The sequence below is a fragment of the Acromyrmex echinatior genome, chromosome 8, assembly GCF_024713525.1.
Source record: "Acromyrmex echinatior isolate Ae372 chromosome 8, ASM2471352v2, whole genome shotgun sequence".
Taxonomy (NCBI): Eukaryota; Metazoa; Arthropoda; class Insecta; order Hymenoptera; family Formicidae; genus Acromyrmex; species Acromyrmex echinatior.
The window spans coordinates 1,456,887-1,476,776 of record NC_141859.1 but is presented as its reverse complement, the minus strand read 5'-3'; the positions used below and the strand labels follow the sequence as shown (position 1 = coordinate 1,476,776).

Here is a 19,890-nt window from a genome sequence, read left to right as displayed (position 1 = left end):
AAATTGAATATTCGGGAGGGTAATTTGCTCGCAAGTTGCGAGTTCTTATACTTTTTGAAAGTTATTTAAAATACAAAAAAAATCCAACAAATAACTAATGAGAGACAGCGCAAATAATCAAATTTGATAGATTTTTTTAATCTGCCAAATTTGTGCATTATTGTTTATTGCTTATTTATTATTAGTATGATCGCGATTAAGTTATCCCACTGAGTTTATTAGTTCGCGATAGGATATGATTAGACAATGACTGTGTGTGAGAGAAAGCAGCTTTGCAATTATTGTAAAATTCTTCTATGTGATTGGTTTGTACATTTAAATCCATAAGGAGAACCAAAAGCAAGAACCAATCGTATTGAAGAATTTTACAACAGTCGAGAAGCTACTTTCTCCGAACGCATTAATGTATTATATTCGTGTTATTGCACATTTATGAAGTAATGTAGGTAGGAATAGGTGGAGATAGGTATCTGCGAATAGGCACGAATAAATGAAAATACGGAATAGGTAGGACAATAAGTATGGACGATAGGTAGGAACTGTATAGGTAGGATGATAAGTACTTATAGACAGGTAGGATTAAACATCATATGTACATATATGATAATTGGAAATGAGGGATTAAAAATTGAATAAAATTTTTAATTAATTTTAAGTTTTATTTTTATTTAATTACAGTATCTTGTTCTAATTATCGAATATAAAAATAAACCAAATGAATTTTAAATTTTATTAAATTTTCAGCTACTCTAAATTAAACTTTTTTGTAAAATTCTATACATGTACAAATTATGTATCGCGTTAATAATAATAATGTAATTAATTTTATTATAAATAAATGTATAATAAATGTATAATAATATTAGGTACGTAATATAAAATTTATGTAAACTATGTCCAGATGAATGCTATAATCATATACTTTTGTAATTTGCACAATGATTAACTAATTAATTATACATTTACTGGAATATATATATGTCTGTATTGAATATCTAATCCATATTGAAAGCTAAAAATAGCATTTGTTTTGTCGTAGTAAATCAAATTGTTGCTTAATTAATGTAAATTATACGAAATCGACGAAACATATAATAACAAAAATTGATTTAATAAGCTTGATAAATATTTAATTTTAAAACTTTGTTTAATTTAGATTTTATTTTGTATATTAAAAAAATCATTAATAATTTTAAGTAACTTCTTATTAAAAATTTCATGGTTAGAATAATCGTCATTTTTTCTAGATATTTAATACAAATTTATTAAATAAGTCATAAAGATTGGAGCTTTGACAATTGTCGGTAGGCGTGTAAAACAGTTACAGAATCGTACTCCTGATTACGTGATTTGTATCGATAGAAAATCGAAATTATTTTTATCATGGAAAATTATTCCTTGTCGCTTTTTGTGAAATCCATTCGCGAAATCTAGTTTGGTCTCTTCGGAGATTCTTGTACAGGATTGGAATTAATTCCAGATTTTCTCGTCTGCAGTTACTAGTAGCAATAATTTTGTTAATGAGTCAATGATAATTGCTATATATTTTAAAAGTCTAGTTGCAAAATTAATTCAATGGTATATTTTAACATACAATTTTCTTTCCGCTTTCTTTGTTTTATTAAATGTTTTCTCACTAATTATAATAATGTTAATAATAATACTGTCTTAATAATAATAGGAATTTAGTATTATATGATTGATATGGATATATAATTATTATTCGTTTAAATTCAAATTATTAAGTAGACAAAGTAGGAGTATTTCTGAAAAATGTTCCAATTCGTATAAAAATTATGAGAAAAATTTTCACCAGGATAATATCCTATATATTGCAGAAAAATTACAATTTTTTTTCTGCAGTCATTATTTCTGTTATTAATCAAACTTTGACGATATCACTGAAATCACAATTTTAAAGAAAATAGAGTATTATTGAGTTTTAAATGCATAAATATGTCTACTAAACTAATATATCATAAAATTAATACAATATTATCAGTTTTTAATTCTTAATCTCTTAACTTCAATATTCTCAAATTCCCTTAAAGATCAATATTTCGTCGGTGGTCGAAATAAGATCTACGACAGAAAAACAAAGTTTAAAAATATGGCCTGAAAAATAAATGACGCGGCGCCACAACTATTTGTAAATAAAGCTTGAAGTTAGCGGCCAAATTTGGAACTAACTCAACTACTCAACAGCTGATATCGACTGGGAAACATGGCGAAATTAACTCATGTCATGTGGGGTTTGTCTTCAAATTTTGCAGCAAATCGATATTTCTCTCGATTGTTGACGTAAGTAAAATTTATTTTCTTTTAACACATTAAATTTAACACAATCATTTTGTATAATATGTGAACATATTACTTCATTATCATAAAATATGACAATGTAATTCTGCATATTTAATGTGCTGTATTACATATATATTTTGTTTGAATTTCAATAGAAATATTTATAGATATTGCAAGGAAAAAATATATTTTATTAGTAATGTATTGAAAAATAATAAAAATATATATAACTAATATGAATCATGTGCATCTAATAATAGAAGAATCATTTAACTTCATCAAGAAGGAAGAATAATTTGAGAGCAATAATATTATTTGAGTTTTAGAACTCGGGTATATAACTTAAAGAGAAGGCACAAGACCCATTAACCAATGGGGAGAGATATATAATATTTAAAAAATTCCTATATATATATATGTGTGTGTGTGTGTGTGTGTGTGTATTTCCACAGCTCACCATGGTACAATGTATCCATGACTACATCATCCCGAGGAATGTCAATGGAAGCTGCTGTCAAATCTGCAGATGATTTGATCATCAGTGATAGCTGTGTGAAGCGTTTAAAAGAAATAGCCGATGATAGCACATGTTTGAGAATTATCGTAGAAGGCGGTGGTTGCTCTGGATTTCAGTATAAGTTTGATTTAGATCCAAATATACAAGAAGACGACAGGTGTGCATTAAAATATATATATATATGTATGTATATATATTTGTGAACACATACGATTGATAGAAACTCTTTATTTCTTGTGTTATACAGAATATTTCAGAAGGATGGTACTAAGGTAATAATAGATTCGACATCGTTAGAATATGTGAAAGGATCAACGATAGAATTCCATACAGAATTGATACGATCTGCCTTTAGAATAACGAACAATCCTTTAGCCGAACAGGGATGTAGTTGCGGTGCTAGCTTTGCTATTAAAGTAGAATAGATGATGATGGAAATTTACATGTTATTACATTGATTAATGACTATGCTGGCTTGTAATTTAGTATTACTTATTAATTTTGAAACAGTTTATCGAAGATTAATTATACTTTATTTATAATTAATACGCGCAAGGCAATACATACAATTGCTTTGGCGAATATACATTAATTTTATCACAACATCTACTATAAACAGTAGCTGTACATATCTCTTACATTTCTTTTAATATAGAAAGAACAGTTTATATAATTTACAATCGTAGATGTCAATTTAACTATAAATGGTCTAACTACAATTGTACAAGTGATACCAAAAAGGATTTATGTATCTTTTTATTAACAAATTTAGATTGTAAAATTTATCCTGTACGAAGTGTTGGTATATTGCTGTAAATAAGTATGAGCAAATAAGAATAATCGTTGCACATATACAATATTAGAAGAGTTAAACTTATAACATAAACAACGTTCATAAAAAGAACGTTTCGATGAGTTTATTTTGATTTCATAAATAATGTAACATCGAGTTAGAGAGCTCTTTAGCGCTTTTTAGGCTAAAGACACGAGTATGCGCAAAATCAGTGGTTTTCACATATGAGCTAAATATATACATAAAATTTATCAATGATCCCGATTAAACCATACCACTGAATGGAATGTCAATGATTGTTCTTTGCAATTCTGACCTGGATCACTTCTGTTTCCCCTTTTTACTATTCTGAAAAAAAATTTATACCTTCGATATTAAACGCCATCGTAAAAGACTGTCCTTTAAATATTTATATCCTGTGTATCTTTACCTTATTAGCTAGTTCAAATTTCAGTTGTTGTATCTCCTCTGTTTGGAAGATAAGTTTCTCATTCATATTGGCAAGATGTTCGCTCATAGTATTGAGCTGTATCTTGTAATTTATCTCCTGCACATCCTTCTCTTTTTGTATACTGTTACAATTGGAAAGTGTCTCTAACAGTGTCGCTTCGCACTTCTCTCTCTTTGACTCGCTTGTATCTAACTGCGCGTGCATAACTTCGCTCTGGAACACAAACAAATGTGTGCATATAACAAAAATATAAAAACTTTCATACAAATAAGATTTAAAGTATATTTTATTACATTAGCGGCCATAGCTAAGTTTTTAATATGATAAACATGTTTTTCGTTTGTTAATCTTTCAATTTCTTCTAGGAAATAATCCCTAATTTTTAATTCACGAGCTTCGATTTCGTCTGGTATGGCGAAAGGTGCATTCAATTTTCCAATCTGTAAAGAAAAAAAAGTTGAGACATAAAATTTAATTAAAAATGCGATACATATGTTTAAAAGGAATGTGGAAATGTATATTAATAATACACACCATATTATTTATTTCCGTAGATTTTAATGTGTCGTTATTAATTTGCGGAGTTGCTGCAGCCTCTCTTTGTTCTAATTCATCATATTTTATTTTGAGTATATGATACTGAGCCTTCCAATGATTGATTTCCTTCTCCAAGTCACATGATTTCGCATAAAGGAATTCATTACTTTCTTCTTGTGACTTTTGTGGCTTTCCTTCCCCAAGTGACTTCGATGATCTACGCGAAGCAGACGGTGAAGAAAACGGCGATGGTTCTGTCTGACGATGATTCGAGAGTATTCCTCTCGTATCAAAATCGAAACCATCGCGTCTACCTTCGTTACTAGACCACGACACAGTTTCCTCTTGTTTCTGTCTATCATTTAGTTTTCTCTGTAAATCATTTCTCTCTCTTTCTAATTTGTCTATAGCGCTTTGATATTGGCACTCTAACTCTACCTTAGACTTCTCGCAATAATCGACTTTACATTCCAACTGTTGTATCCTATCATACAAACTTTCAATTTCGCTATCCTTGTCACTAATCTGAGACAATAATTGAGCATTCTCGACAATCTTCTTCTGAAATTCCTCGTCTAAGATGTTATTCGGTGGCGGTGGTGCTGGAATCTGACTATTGTTCTCCGACGCTTTGCCCTTACCCTTCTTGGGCTTGTTTTGTGCCTTATCGAGCTCTTCCTGTAGTACAGTTATACGCTTCATCAACTGCTGATTGCGAAATGTTAGACTGTCGATCTCCTGCTCAGCCCTACGAAATTCCACCTCCTTTTCCTTTAATTGATTCCGGATATCTGTGTTTCGTGCTTGTTCTTCTATCACAGCCTTCTTCAGAACATTTGCTTGCGCACGAATCTGCAAATCGATCATCCTCCTTTAGATACATTAAGTAGTGAACAGATGAAGCAACATAAAATCATAGATTGGCAGTACGCTATTGTAATCCAGTAAACTCCAAGTAACATAACATCAATGTTGTAATTTCATACTCAACAATATAAATACAACACATGTGTATATAACAGTTACATTATTGAGTGTGAAATTATAATATTGATATATCTTATGTTATTATTATTAGACCAATTTTTTTTATTTGATTTTTATATCATACGACAAATTTTTCAAGCGTATATTATTGTTAGTTGATGTTTACTGGAAAACGTATAAAATCTGCCTTTACAAGAGTCTCACTTTTGAGTATTCCGTGGCGATTTTCTGATACTTGGTCTGCAGCTGACCGTTGACACCCTCCATACCTTCCTGCCCCAACCTACCTACGCGCTTCCGTTAACGCGTCTCTCCGGGTTCGCCACGCGGATGTCAATTATTGACACCTGGACATCGTTCACGAGACCTTTGGGTGTTGTGCTCGCGGCGCCGGGACACGCATCGCGCGTTTCCTGGTGATGACGTCGGCGCGTGCGATGTTTATCGACGAGTCAGCGCACACACATATAACGCACACACCTCCTGATCTGTGAAGGAGGGAGGGAGGGAGAGGAGGAGCAAATTAATGTTAAGCCGTGATCGGCGAAGCCCCGTAACTCCCCATTAAACGCGCGACGCGGTCGCGGACGCTCCTCTCAGGCGAGGAGCCGTGGGGAGAAGCGTACACGTACCGTAAACGCGCGTTCTTTAATGAAACGCCCCCGAAACGCGATAACATACACCCGCCCTACCGTGCCATACCACCGAATCCTATCTGCGTGCGTGCGACGTGAAGTGAACGTCACATCGTCGCGATATACCGCCGACCGGACGGAAGCTGGCCGCAGGCGCACGTACTTTCAAACGCGACTCACTCGCGGGGCGGTTCTCGATAGTACCGATACCGTATCGGCCGCGTATCACAAAGCACACTCCTCGTAGCCGAGCATCTCGTACATACTTCCCGTTTCGTCTCTTTATCGCACTGACGTCCAGTCGCACGCTCCTTCCCGTTTCAAGTGCAGAAGGTATAGCGCGGTGCAGCCACGAGGAGCAGATTCCTCGCCATGTAAATTTTAACGTACGATAATTGTCGCGTGAGAGATAACAAAATCCAAATAGATTGTCTCTGCAGTCGTCGGGTCTTTATCGCGCAGAGAAGTTGACGTGAATATTTAAACACGTTTTCTGATAAGAATTTCAACGTGTTTGTAGGTATGAAAATCTTATTTATTGATGCATTTGAACTTTGAGATGGAATTAATGATCGTCTCTTGTTATTCTTTCCCATAAAAACGCGCGATCTATTATAGTAATAATTTCACGCTATTAAATCAATGAAAATTGAGATTTCTCTTAACTTTACGCAGAATTCTTAGAGATAAGAAAATTCGTATCATACAAAGTTTCTTACGCTCTGAATTTAATTAGATAACTCGATATTGTTAATTTAATTAATTTCGTCGTTATGGTTTGATCCGTAAAGAAACTAACGAAGGCAATTCTTGTTCATCGAAGTTTGCGACCGTCCAGTTTTAGATTCTTATTAAAGAAACTAAAAGTATCAGAAAATTATTATATTTAGCACTTAAATGATCATCCATTTCGCGATTTATTTGCCCTCATGCCACATAAAATTTTTAATTTATTTGAAATATTAATTAAAATTTTTAAATATATTTAATAAATTAGATTTTAATAAATGTAATAATAAATGTAAGAAATTTTAATAATTTTATTTTTTAATTTAATTTAATTATATGTTTTTTTTATTAAAATGCAAAACGTGTCGGTAAATACGCGATTATAATCGCGATGGTTAATAATGATTGTAAGATGGGGAACAAAATACAGTCTATCGTTAAGAGATGTCACTACCGACGCAATATTCGAATATTTTCGTACTTCCTTCAGTTTCCCCATTTTTTCCAATAAAAAAATTATAAGTCCTATTCCAAGGTTGTCTTTATATTGTATTAGTCATAAATTTAGATTGTGTTCTAAAAGTTTATTCCAAATAAAAAAAATAAATCATGAGCTGGTATTCGTGTAGTCGCCGGTTCTTATTTTAACATCTGCATTTTATCTTAAAATACTAATCTGACTTTTTTTTCTGTTTAATAGTAAGTACGGCTCTGTGATCTGTTTATAGCGTTTTAAAATATTACTTAAGGTGATCTTGAAATAAGAACCGACTCAACCGACTATAAATATTGGTTTATATAAGTTAACACTTTAATATTAATTAGCGACTAAAATGTATATATGTGTAAAATGGTAAATGTTTTCAATAATTAATTATATAATGTTTTAAGTATAGTCTTAAAATAACGTGAACCAATCAGAGAGCTCATATTAAGACATTACTTAAGACGGCCTTAGGCCCGTTTCTACCAATATAGTTTAATTTTAATTTCAATTTAACTAGTTCTTCATTTTTTCCTATTCTGAGAATTAGAAAAAGATAAAGAGTAAGTCGAACTAAGATTAAAGTTAATCTACATTGATAGAAACGGGCCTTAGAAAAAGAACAGACTGTACTGAATACCACTCTAATATCATTCTAAATAGACCGCGATCGGCGGTGACAGTTCATGCAACTGCAAAGAAAAACAGTTAGTGGACGTTTCGATTTTTCGGCGCCAAATGTTCCTCGCATCTTTAACCAGTTTATTCGAAATCGATTTTGCCATATATCGAAATCGATTTTGCGCGCATCGGATTTTGGTTGCGTATCGAAATGTGCTGATGGCACTTTCATGATTTGATATGTCGTATTCCTTCGAATTCGACAACATGTCGCGCTCGACAACATGTCGCTCTTAGGTAAAGATTTTATCTATTTTTGATCTTTTAAAAATTTAAAATTTTAATCGTTCTAACATCCACTTACATTGAATCTTTTGCAGATAATACTCTAGTTGATATGTATAAATCGATTAGTTGACAAGATACGCAAGGTGAAGAAAACACATAACCTTTAGCGAGATGTGCAATTGCATAGAAACGTCAAAGAGCGAGATAAAAATACATATGCATAAAATTGCATTTCCTCTCGCAAACGCAGAACTTGTGAACTCGGCACCTCTGCGAATACACTATGATGTGAGTCAAAATGCTACGTTCGTCTAGGCTCTTTCTTTCTTTCACGTTTCTTCGCTCCCTCACCGCCTCCCGCGTTTGTTCGTTTCATTCCCAGCGCGCTTATTATTCCCCGTTTCTTTCGTAGGGAAGATGTACGCGACATATTTGTCGACGGATACAGCAGGCCTTCCATCGTCCCCCCTGACCTCCCTCTCGTCTCCTGAACGTGCCGCCATCATAAGGGTATATCCTTCTGCCTTGCCGGAAGTGAGGATCTCTTCAAGAGGGAGTCAGCGACCATGCTGGTAAGTCGAATTTTTCCTTTTTCTTTCTCTACTTATCTCGCATCTGTGCCGAGATATGTTTACGTTATCTTTGCATCAATCATGCTCGTTGAAGTCTTCCTTGAATGAGGAGTTTTTATCCCGTACGCGTGCTGCATTAAGTAATTCACCATCACTTATTAAGCCTATTCTATTCAATTGCGTAAGCATAGTTTTACGAAAATTGATAATTACACGTGCATTTTTACCAGTCACATCAGTAAAATTATAACGCATATTGCAAAAAATTGTATAAGTATTTAAACTCTCTATATCATGGATATATAAAAGTTTACATATGTAGACTGTGTTTGCTTTAGTGTTCACAATATACTTTATGCATCATTTTATTCTTGTTTATTAAGTACTAAACAAGGACAATTGATTGCTCACAAGTGCTGTGAGTGTCAAAGCGAACCCAGTCATAATGTAACATTGTAATCAATATTTTATTACGTCTATAAAGTTGCTACATTGATACATTGTATTTTTTATTTCTTTTTAAAAGTTGCTACATTGTAATTTTTACTTGGAACGTAATAATGTGAACTACTTGCAAAAAAACATCTCATATTGTAAATTTTTTTCATTTTTTTAATTCACAATCAATAGAATTTGATTGTACAATATATTAACTTGTAATTAACATATTTAATATAAAATGTAATATCTTTGAATATAAATATAATTTCTATCATATAATACCTCAGTATTTATATATTTATAATAAAAACTGTATTGCTATCTTTCTCTATAATATTTCCTTTATGTCTACTATGATTTGTAATTTGATATTCTGTAGTATCAAAATCGTATTTTAGAAGCTTCCGATGTTTATATGACAATTATTATTAAACGGTCAGTTTTCTGCAAATGTTCCATGAACCAACAGTTTATATTTCAGTTAATTGACTTTAGAATGTTTTTCTGACTGACTGTGTCACAAAGTTATCTCTGCAAGCAAGTAATTCCATCTAACGTTATACTATAAAGGGAGAAATTTAAATACCTTCTTTGGTTACACACGCTGGCTTTTAGTTACATTTCGCAAAAAGAGCATGTAATGACGTTATGTTCCGAGGAGCGCGTTCGGACGATGTTTAGCGGCGTGATTTTTACTGCGATTAAATTACAGAGTGTGGAAAAAGCCAACTTTCGGAAGCGGTGGAAAGCGACTCGGTGATACCCGGTATCAGCAAAGTGGTGTCGTTACACGAGAGTTCATGTATCAAGCGGCTGATTGACGAATGAAAGACGCTTCCTGGTGTGTTTCCGCGTTAAAGTATATGTTTTACGGAGTAGGAAACCACCACCGTTGCCCGATCGCAACATTTCGGTCTCTTTTAACCTGACATGCGACATCGAGGAATTTAACAGTCCTAAAAGAAGCACGTTGAAAGGAGAAAGAAAGTCGCGTGATCCAAAACTCCGAGATAGCAACGCGAACGCGGCAAAGAGATGAGCGTCTGAGGGTGGAGTGATACAAGAGTTCGTCTCGAGGGCAAGAAACAGATAGGAAATAACTGAAACACTTTCTTCCTTACCCCGATCCTTCAGAGAATTTAATCTTTTTACGTTTGTCGCGCGCGTTCAAGCATTCGCGTAAAGATCCGCCCCGTCGTCGTGTGCGTTCGTCGAACAAAAAATAATGCTGTAAAATATCTACCGCCGCGAGAAGAATTTTTGTGACGGTACGAAACTATTGTTCTTCCCGTTTTTGCTCCTTTTTCCGATTTTTGCAGTACTTCTAACTGTGCATTAATGTTGCACAGCTAGGTGAATCTGCAATATTTTTTATCAAACTCTGCGGAGATGACTCGAAAAAAAAATGACAATTTCACAATAGTGGAATTCATATAACAGTTTTATGATTTGGATTATTCACATTGATTCTTTTAGTTCTAAAGTTCCGAAGTTGGCGGTCTATTAAATCCACTCAATCATAAATCTTTTTTTGTCAAACAATTCAATTTTTTCATTTTTACATTTACAAATTTGAATTATTCTTGTTAAAATATATTTAGTATTGATTTTTTTAAATATGAGATAATGATGAATAGATGATTTTATATTATATGACTTTATGACATTTTAGTGATTTTATGTTATTTTAATTCTTTGAAATTAATTAATATTTTTAACATAAATTAAATGAGACTTACATACTCAGTGTTAGTAATTGTGTTACAGTTTTTGGTGTCAACTAAAGGGTTAAATGCATTTGAAATTTTCTGAATATTTTATTCCTTGCATTTCTGTTACGTACACGCTTTATCCACAATAACATTTATTTATATTTAAAATTTTGCATTTAATACAAATTTTAATAATTTCGTAATTATGAAAAATGAAATTATTGCAGCTTTTTTAAATAAAATTTTTAGCTCCTATTTTAAATTCGTAAATTCTTATCATTTGAAAAAGATTAATGATTTATAAGATACCGTGCATACAATTATTATGAGTATTCTTCAGGTTTGTTCTGGTAGTAGTACATCGCAACTTTTCGTTCCTTTCTTATCCTTACCTTACCTCTCACCGTGATACTTCCCCCTCGTGCACGGACACACTGTTTGTATCTCGTTACCTAGCTATTTGGTTATGATTTGATAGCGCCTTTCCTAGAACGTTGCAAATACTCGGAGATTGCCAGAGAGAATCGAAAAATTCTCAAGAGAAGTTAAACGATCGGAGATAATTGGAAGTGAAATTTATTAAGTCCTGATTTTCTTTTCAGAGAGAGTCTGTAAGCTGAGATTTTTATTTCCCAATTTTTCTTCGCACAGACAATTTAAATAATTCTAAATATTTTAGAGCGACGTATCTTTATTGTTATATATAATAAATGTTGTTCCTGACGTTGGTAGTTTAATTAATGAATACAATATCAGTAGCGAAATATCTACAATAGAAATGAAAACGATAAAAAGATAAACGAAAACTAAAAATAAATAAATAAGGTATCAGGTCGCGATCTTTACATACGTGTGCCATGAAATTTTAATGCAACGGATTTAGTTTGTGACCTACATTTCTACGTAGCCTGTTTTTTTCTCGGTCTCGCATATAATAAGGGATTATTAGCAACAGCAGGAAATTGAGACGATCGGTCTCTCTATGATGTAAGATATAAGTGTAATATTGCACATAATGGCGGTAGCGTATTGAAAGTCTGGAACAGCCATCCACAAAATTTGAGAAATGTTTTTGTTGAAATATAATATCGTTATAATTATTCCAAAGTTTACATATATGGTATAAACATTTAATTATCTTTACATGAATGATCTAATATCGATTTACTTCTATGATTCTATCATTTAATAAAGAATTTCGAATTTTATATATATAACGAGCATTTCTTTCTAATTTTACGATTTATGATTTTTGCACAAGGCATGTAAAAAAATGACGTTATTTTTCTCTAACATGTTCGCAGTCATATTATTTTTTAATATTTTGACTTAAATCTGATTGATTGCCTACTGTACATCCATGGAAATATTTTACATTTGGCTTATATATATCATGTGTGTTCTCTATAATATTTATTATAGGACGTTATTAATATCGTAGTAAAAGTTGTAGAATCTTTTTGATGATACATGTCTTGAAAGCGATATGAGCGAACGATTTCGATCACGTTCTTTTGTTTATCAACTTTAGGGCCAGATAGCGACGAAATAAAGGACCGGAGAACCACCCCGATACTTTTCCATGGAGTGCTTTCGTCATGTCTGGCTTCTGAAGCTTCCACGTCCGGCAGTTCCGTGTACATATACGTGCCCCAGGTGGTTGTCTCAAATAACGCCACCTAAAGCGAGTAACTCGATACCGAGGATCCTGCGGATGTTTGAACATGGATTGTGTTACACGTGCCCATGCGTTTTTAGATTATCTTGCGTCCTTGCGAGTAACGAAACTAGTTCCCGATTTTCTAGTAAAATATTTAATACCCATATAGAAAACACAGGATTCAGAAGTAAGGATGAAGCGCAAGTCGATAATTTGCACGGTCCATTTGAGGGCATGACTTAAAATGGATTTATCTTATTTTTATGTCGAATCATTCAGTTATTTTCGCACGAACGATCCAATATTAGGTCAATTTACTTCTGTGATTCTGCTGTATTTAAGTAAGGAATTTTGAATTAACGAGCTTTTAAAAAGATCTGTTATAGAAAAAAAAATAGTAACAATTGAGACTCGTATCAGTTTCGTGTATTCGTACGTCCGATTGGAATATACTCACGTTCGACAATGTGAAAAGTCCGAAACTACGGACTCGCGAAATAGACGATGAGCGAAACAACAGTTGGAGAGAACGAAGGACGTCTTTGATTTTCTAATGGAATTTCAAAGCTTCTCCGTCGGGAATTTTCATTGATTCCCGTTGAACCGTTACCGGTTTCCCTGCGAGCGAAGGGATGGGTGCAAAGACGCCCTCCTAGATAAAGAGATGGCGGGGATGTAAGGGGAAATAGAGGTTCCAGCGCACACGATCATTCGTCGTCGTCGTCCTCGTCGTCCTCGTCGTTCTCGAGCGGAGAGCTTTGTAATTTTAATTATTTCATTAGTGGAAATCCTTCGAATATACAAAGAAAGGAGGGGACAGGAGGTGGGGTTTCTCGCAGGCGTTTCTCTCACGCCCAAAGGAATCCGTTCGCCGTTGTCGTCGCTTCTATTTTTCTTCCGTCGTTCTTCTTTTCCATCGCGTTCCACTCTTTCCCGTCTCCAGCACTCGCTCTCTTTCACCTCTGGATTTGTCGACATTTCCACGGCTTTACACCCCTATTCAACGAATAACGTCTGTACCTCTCTTTATCTATGATTAATTTTCGAATGTGTTGTGTTCAATGAAGTTATTTTCTAACAGAAAATCGACTCCGCTGTTTGCGGAGGACAACATTACGTCTCCATGCTTCGATCAATTCATTCACGTCTTTAACGACAAATTTCTTGATAAAAACATGGAAGTAAATTACTCTTTTAATTGTTAGATATCAATTTTATTTGTAAGCCTCAAATTAAAATTTTATTTTAAAGCAAAATCCATTTTAAATTGCCTGAAGATTACTAATTGACTGAAGACTCGTTATGCATTTTTTGCAGGAAACTCGATACACTGGTAATTCCTTAGTTTTAATCAGCAATTACTCGGAAACTACAGATATCTTACAATTAATATTTTTCTCGAAGAATAGATAGTTTCTAAATTCTTCGCAGAGTTTAAAATTAAATAAAAGAAGTGAGTTGTGCACGACATTTACGACATATATGTCGTTTTAACACTAGAAATACCAACATTTCTTTTTTACTAAAAGGATTAAATTAGCGAATAAATTACTGCTAAAGAAATAGAAATGGTATCAATAATGATCGTTCAGTTTCAGTAATACTTCCAGTATTAATACACATACACGAGCACATCGGACCGATCATCTCCGCAGGATCCACTTCGTCCTCGTGAATTTGCGCTGAGTGACGCGAGTCGCAATGACGATTATCGCGGCGACGCGATCGCCGCAGATGCGCCGCTGTCGTGACATTAGCCTGTAATAAAGCATGACGCAGATAATCGAATACAGGACACGTAACGAGGATTGGGCATCTCCCGGCGTGGAGTGTACAAGCACCAGTGGTAATTTAGGTATCATTGCCTTGGTCAATAGCCAATTCCTATTTTGGCTCATCTCCAAGGGGAGGACAAGTAAACCACCGTTTCGCACCATTTTCGCGAAAGGTTACAGAAGTTCACTGAGATTCGCTGATTTGTTACCAATTTTTTGGATTTTCTTCTCAACATCCGCTATATAAAACGCGTTTAGCGTTACCTTAAAATGAGATCATTTTGACCCAGTCGAGATAACTTTGAAGATAACTAAATGTTAAAAAAATGCCTGGACAGCACGCATGTGCAAAATCGAGACAAGACGTTATCGTAAAATGGAGTAACTTTAGTCCAAATTAAAAAAAAAAAACGTAGATACGTACAAAATCAAGACTTAAGACATCTAGGCATTACCAAAATTATTTCGACTTGGCCAAAGTTACCCCATTGTATGTTCTCGCATTATTAATTTGTCGCAGATTTTTGAGAGATCTCTAGGAGTCTATCCACTCGGGATCTCCGTTTTCTTCGTGTCAGTTATGCAGAGTACCATCGACTCCCTCATGCTTTTACGGTTCTCCTCCGCAGTGGTTCTGAAACGTCCCGGGGAAATCGCGTTCCCCGTTCGAGAGCTCTCCTTAATCCGACCGCGAGGGCATGCCGCGGAGTGCACCGTAAAATTTGTAATCGGTGCGAGCATTGTCGTCTTAAGTACTATTCGTAGGAAATGCTGTTTTTCTGTCTCTTCTTCTCTCCTCTTCTTTCTCTCTTCCACGCGATCTCACTCCGGTACTTCTATTCTCTTGCTCGTCTTCTTCGCGGGTCTTTCCGACCCAATAACGTAAACCCTTATCGACCCACTTTCAATCTTAGTTGGAAATATATTTGCTGGAACCCGTGATATAGTTAGAACGGAACTGTATTTTCCTTTCTTGTCTCCTCTTGCAATCCGCGCGTCCAAAGATGCGCGCCGTTGATTTAGCGTCACAACGCGGTGGCGTGGCTCGCTGGCATTGAAAAATGACCGAAGAAACGAACGAAAGCGAAATGCGTCCATGTATCACAGAAGAATACTCTTGCGGTCCTTATTGATATGCATACGCGCGAGAGGGATCTTCCGACATGAACAAAATATGCAAGAATATATTTAGGGATGCACCGGATATTCGAGAAAGATTTCCGAATATCTGATTTCTGGAAATATCTGGCCGAAACATTATATTGAAATAACGTATATATATATATATATATATATATATATATATATATATATATAATGATATTAATACCTGAAAACTTATCAGTGATATATTTTTTAGAAATATAGATAATACCGGATATACTTATCAATAGCAAAAAAATGGTATATATAAAAGAAGTTGTGAAAAGAATTTCAAGTTTGAAGTTTCTCTAGGATAGTCATATTTTCATTCATCTTCTTACCATCTTGAATGAAATATAGTGTCTACATTTTCGAATTTTTTAAAATATTGTGCTGCATTTGTATCTATGTGTGGTGGGTTTTTTATAATTGTAAGAAAAATTAAATTAAAAATTAAAAATTAAATTTAAAAAAATGTATTGATCAAAAGTTCAAGTACTGGTACAATTAGAATAATCAATAATAATATAGAATTATATATATAATAATATAAATATATAGATATAGAATAATATAATTTTATCTTCTTATTAATACAGCCATTAGGATATTTTCCTTATATGATGGATATGATTGATATTTTTTTAAATATCCTTGGATAATCACGTCGAATATTATAGATTCGCGAAAGTAGATCTTGCTAAATTATTGAAATATGCATCGAGCATATAGATAATTGATGCGTGAATTTTGGAATAAAGCAATTAAACGGTAATAACGAGGACACACAAGAGAAACTGACGAAAATAAACAGAATTAAAAATACATTGGTAATAAAATGTAATTCTCCACCTATGTGTACCCTGATTTTATGCTACAGCGCGGTTATTTGATGATTCGAGAATTGACGAACGGTTTATCATTGATTAACAGAATTTTAAAAGTGAAAATCTGGCGTTGCATTTTTTTTAATAACGACTCGTTCGAGTTATCATTTCTCTGTCACGTTTTTGATTTTCATAATCTTGTCTCTCGGCGTTGCTCGCATATATAATGTTGCGTTGCGAAGTGCAAAGAAAAGTATAATTCGCACGGAGGACGGAGAAAGACTAGGCGCGAAAGTAGTTTACTTCCACCTGGTTGACAGACGCTTACTCGCATTTAATTACGTCTATGGATCTGTTTACGAGTCTAGCGAAGAGAACAGGAGACTCCCGTCTCGTGGAAGGGGTTTGGGGTATTCCCTGGAGGGCTCGTCGAGCCCGCACCATAACGCTCGACGTGATGTACCTCGCCAGTGAGTCAGACCGGCTGTCTGTTCGTAGCTCATTAAGCTGTGCGCACGCTATCATAAATACTATATATATGTATATGTAGGTGTATGTACGCATTGCCTTCATACGGAAATAAAAATAGTCTACTGGGGGTGATACATCGAAATCAGTGAGGGTCGCACCCGTACTCGCGAGAACTTTGACTCATCACTCTGTCCGTGCCGTACTTGAAGCAGCTCTATAAACGCCGTCTGTTAAACCCGGAACTAATAAATGGAATATATTTGCTGGATATTTCGTGACGTTACCGATAAGCTGTATAATTCTCTGCACAATTTGATTTGACACGCATGACTCAAAATCACGCGAAACTTTCGTGAAAGCGTTGAAATCTATTTTTTTTACCTTTTAAATTTAAGTGGCTAGATGGCGTTATCACAGCACCCTATAGGTATAGTTTTCTTTAGAATCTTTTTTGTTCTGAAAAAGAAAAATAAAAAATATTACCCAGAAGCCTAAACTAGTGCACTCGGAACATTTTCTTCAACTGTGTTGTGAAAAATTGATTATAACAAATGTTTTTCACAACCTTACATGATTTTAAGTTACGTAACATTTATTCGGACTTTAACCTTTGAAATGAAAAAATTTAATTATGTTATATTGAAAACTTTTTTGGGGTGTTTTGAGCATCCTACGTATTAACTTGCACATTTTAAATTACTTACTCTAAAGAACAAAAGCACAAAGAGCAATTGCGTTTCTTTATGTGACGTATGATGATTTACTTTACGATATTTATCTTGGGCCATGGTCCAGCTGGATTTTAGCTCATTTCTAACGAGATTGTTCTCCGTGTGACGTATACATTGTCGTAGATTAATTTCAGACGTCTCGGCCCATCTGTTATAGCTGTGAGGCAGTTCTAAAAAATATATACCGTGGACGTGTTACGAGTACCCACGGGATATTTTCATAGAAGCACTTAGCACGGACAGGATAACGTGTAGATTTCTGTAAATTAGCAGTATCGTGATAGAGAATTACGATCTGCGCGTTACAGAGAAACTCGTTACGTGATTATATTATTAATAAATAATTCTCATAATTATGCTGTGTTCGCGCGAGTGATTGAAACGTTCATTTGGACGGCTGTATTAATTCAAGTTACATCGACTTTACGTAACAGGCTCGGTCAGTATAACTGGAACAGCCAACGTAATGAACGAGTTTCTCGCGCGCACATCCATTTCACGATTGCTCGACTTAAGGCACAAAATGCCGAGGCAGGTATTTACATAATCGACCTTCCCGATTCAGCCCACAGTTCAGACTGATTATCTGGACTATGGGAAACACAAAATGCAACCGCTCTTTGTACACTTTACGTGCGCGCGGCAACGAGTGCGTGTCTGCGAGCCGAAAGGCTACGCTATTTAACGCACGCAACTCGAAAGCAAATTACTTGGCCGTGAACTGTGCATTGCGCCGCACTTCAATGATCCGCATCAAATTTTCTGTGATCACGTAGCCGCGATACCCTCTATTATAAGATCCTCTTTTTTTCCGGCGTTCGTAAAAACTAGTCTACTTGCTATAATTAGAACGTAATTGCCCGCGTGAATATATTGCGCTTCATTTTTTTTTAACCACAGTCTCTATTATCTCGTGTAATTGATTCTATCGACCGGCTGATAGGATCGCTCAAAATAGAGAAAATTCATTGTCTCTCTCTCTTGAATTTCTTACGTTTCGTTGACAAAATAATGCTAGTTATCTTACATCTTTGGTAGAAGGCAGTATCAATAACGTATCCTTGATTTTTTCTTTCGACAAAAAATTTATTGCCTTAGAGAAGAAATTTTTACAGTTTCTTACGTATTATTGTAAGCATATATATGTATGCATATTAATTACATCACTTCGTTGCTTTATAGAGATAAGCTGGCGTGCGACGGCGTTTCGTGTTTTAAAGAAACACTGATGTGGAAACTGGGTTCGATAGCTTAATCAACCGATCACCCCAGGGAATTTTCCTCGCTCTCTTCGTCGCTGATATAAAAATCAAGAGAAATACTTTTCTCGTCGTTGCCAATTGGAATTTGTACGAAAACAAACTTTGCCAGATACTATTTTTAAAGTAATTATCCTTTTAAATTATGAGTTAAACATTTTTGAGAAAATATAAGATATTTTTCGCAAGTCTGGAAAAAGAGAGTGTGAGAACAAGGCTAGAGGATTCGAAAATAACGATGCTTGGGAAAAATTCAGAAAAGATTTTCTAAATGTGATATAAATGAGAATTTAATATTCATTGGCGTTTTATATTACTTTACGGTAGAACTACAGTATTATCGCGTCGACATGTATAAATTATATGTACACATATAATTTATTTAAAGAATAGCTAATTAGGCTGACGCCGTTGGGTATATAAATTCATTATGAGATCACCTTAAGATTAGACTGAGTTTCTTGACGTTGATTAAATTTCGCGAAACGAGGCTAGTTCTATAGGAATCTTGCATCGCCGTCACACTGCACGTGTTATACACCGGATATTAAAGGTCAGCGTACATTGCTACAATGACCTTTTACGCGCGCGCATCTGTCTGGCCGCCAACGGGCATTTGTGGACGTTGGTAACCATTAATGGGATGAAAGCTTACCTGTGCTTAGCTTAGTTGGACAGGATGAAAGTTCCTGTTTGATCAGTAACAACCAACTGGCTGTTTAACATCGATAAAGGCCGTATATAAGATATGGACAGTTTGAAATGCATGGGACAATTGTGTTAACTTTATAATGTCGTATTCTGTCGTACTAGCCTCTTTTCCTTTTCATTTCCTAGTTAAAGATTTATTCTTGTAATAACTGAATTGACATTTTCTTTTAGTTGCTCTTTATAGTCATAATGTCATGCTTCATGTGAATAACACACTCAGGTCGGTATTTATAAATAACATGAAT

General features: G+C 34.5%; 3 protein-coding genes across 10 annotated transcripts in view; 2 read left to right on the top strand and 1 right to left on the bottom strand.

Annotated features, from left to right (window-relative positions):
* The first annotated feature begins 2,164 nt into the window (after nt 1-2,164).
* On the top strand, nt 2,165-4,006 carry LOC105150780 (iron-sulfur cluster assembly 2 homolog, mitochondrial). Its single transcript, XM_011064087.2, has 3 exons — nt 2,165-2,301; nt 2,754-2,975; nt 3,066-4,006. Exons 1-3 carry the CDS (start codon nt 2,225-2,227, stop codon nt 3,241-3,243), a joined length of 477 nt encoding a protein of 158 aa, XP_011062389.1. The 5' UTR covers nt 2,165-2,224; the 3' UTR covers nt 3,244-4,006.
* LOC105150781 (uncharacterized) lies at nt 3,329-6,490 on the bottom strand. Of its 2 annotated transcripts, none has more exons than XM_087408709.1 (5): nt 5,791-6,490; nt 4,597-5,470; nt 4,356-4,502; nt 4,042-4,275; nt 3,329-3,959 (listed from the first exon to the last, which is right to left on the bottom strand). In XM_087408709.1, exons 2-5 carry the CDS (start codon nt 5,464-5,466, stop codon nt 3,933-3,935), a joined length of 1,278 nt encoding a protein of 425 aa, XP_087264835.1. In that variant the 5' UTR covers nt 5,467-5,470; nt 5,791-6,490; the 3' UTR covers nt 3,329-3,932. The 2 variants fall into 2 exon arrangements, with proteins under 2 accessions (XP_087264835.1, XP_011062390.1); XM_011064088.2 differs by having other exon boundaries at nt 4,597-5,451; nt 5,791-6,486.
* A 132-nt stretch (nt 6,491-6,622) lies between these two features.
* LOC105150813 (synaptogenesis protein syg-1) overlaps nt 6,623-19,890 on the top strand; it is a 444,748-nt gene continuing 431,480 nt past the window's right edge. For 4 of the 7 annotated variants that reach the window (XM_087408708.1, XM_087408706.1, XM_087408707.1 and 1 more), the window contains exons 1-2: nt 6,707-8,631; nt 8,756-8,915. The gene's annotated coding sequence lies outside the window, so the exon portion shown is untranslated. Of the gene's footprint in view, nt 8,632-8,755; nt 8,916-19,890 lie in introns of all 7 variants that reach the window. The other 3 variants (XM_087408701.1, XM_087408700.1, XM_087408703.1) reach the window with 3 other exon arrangements.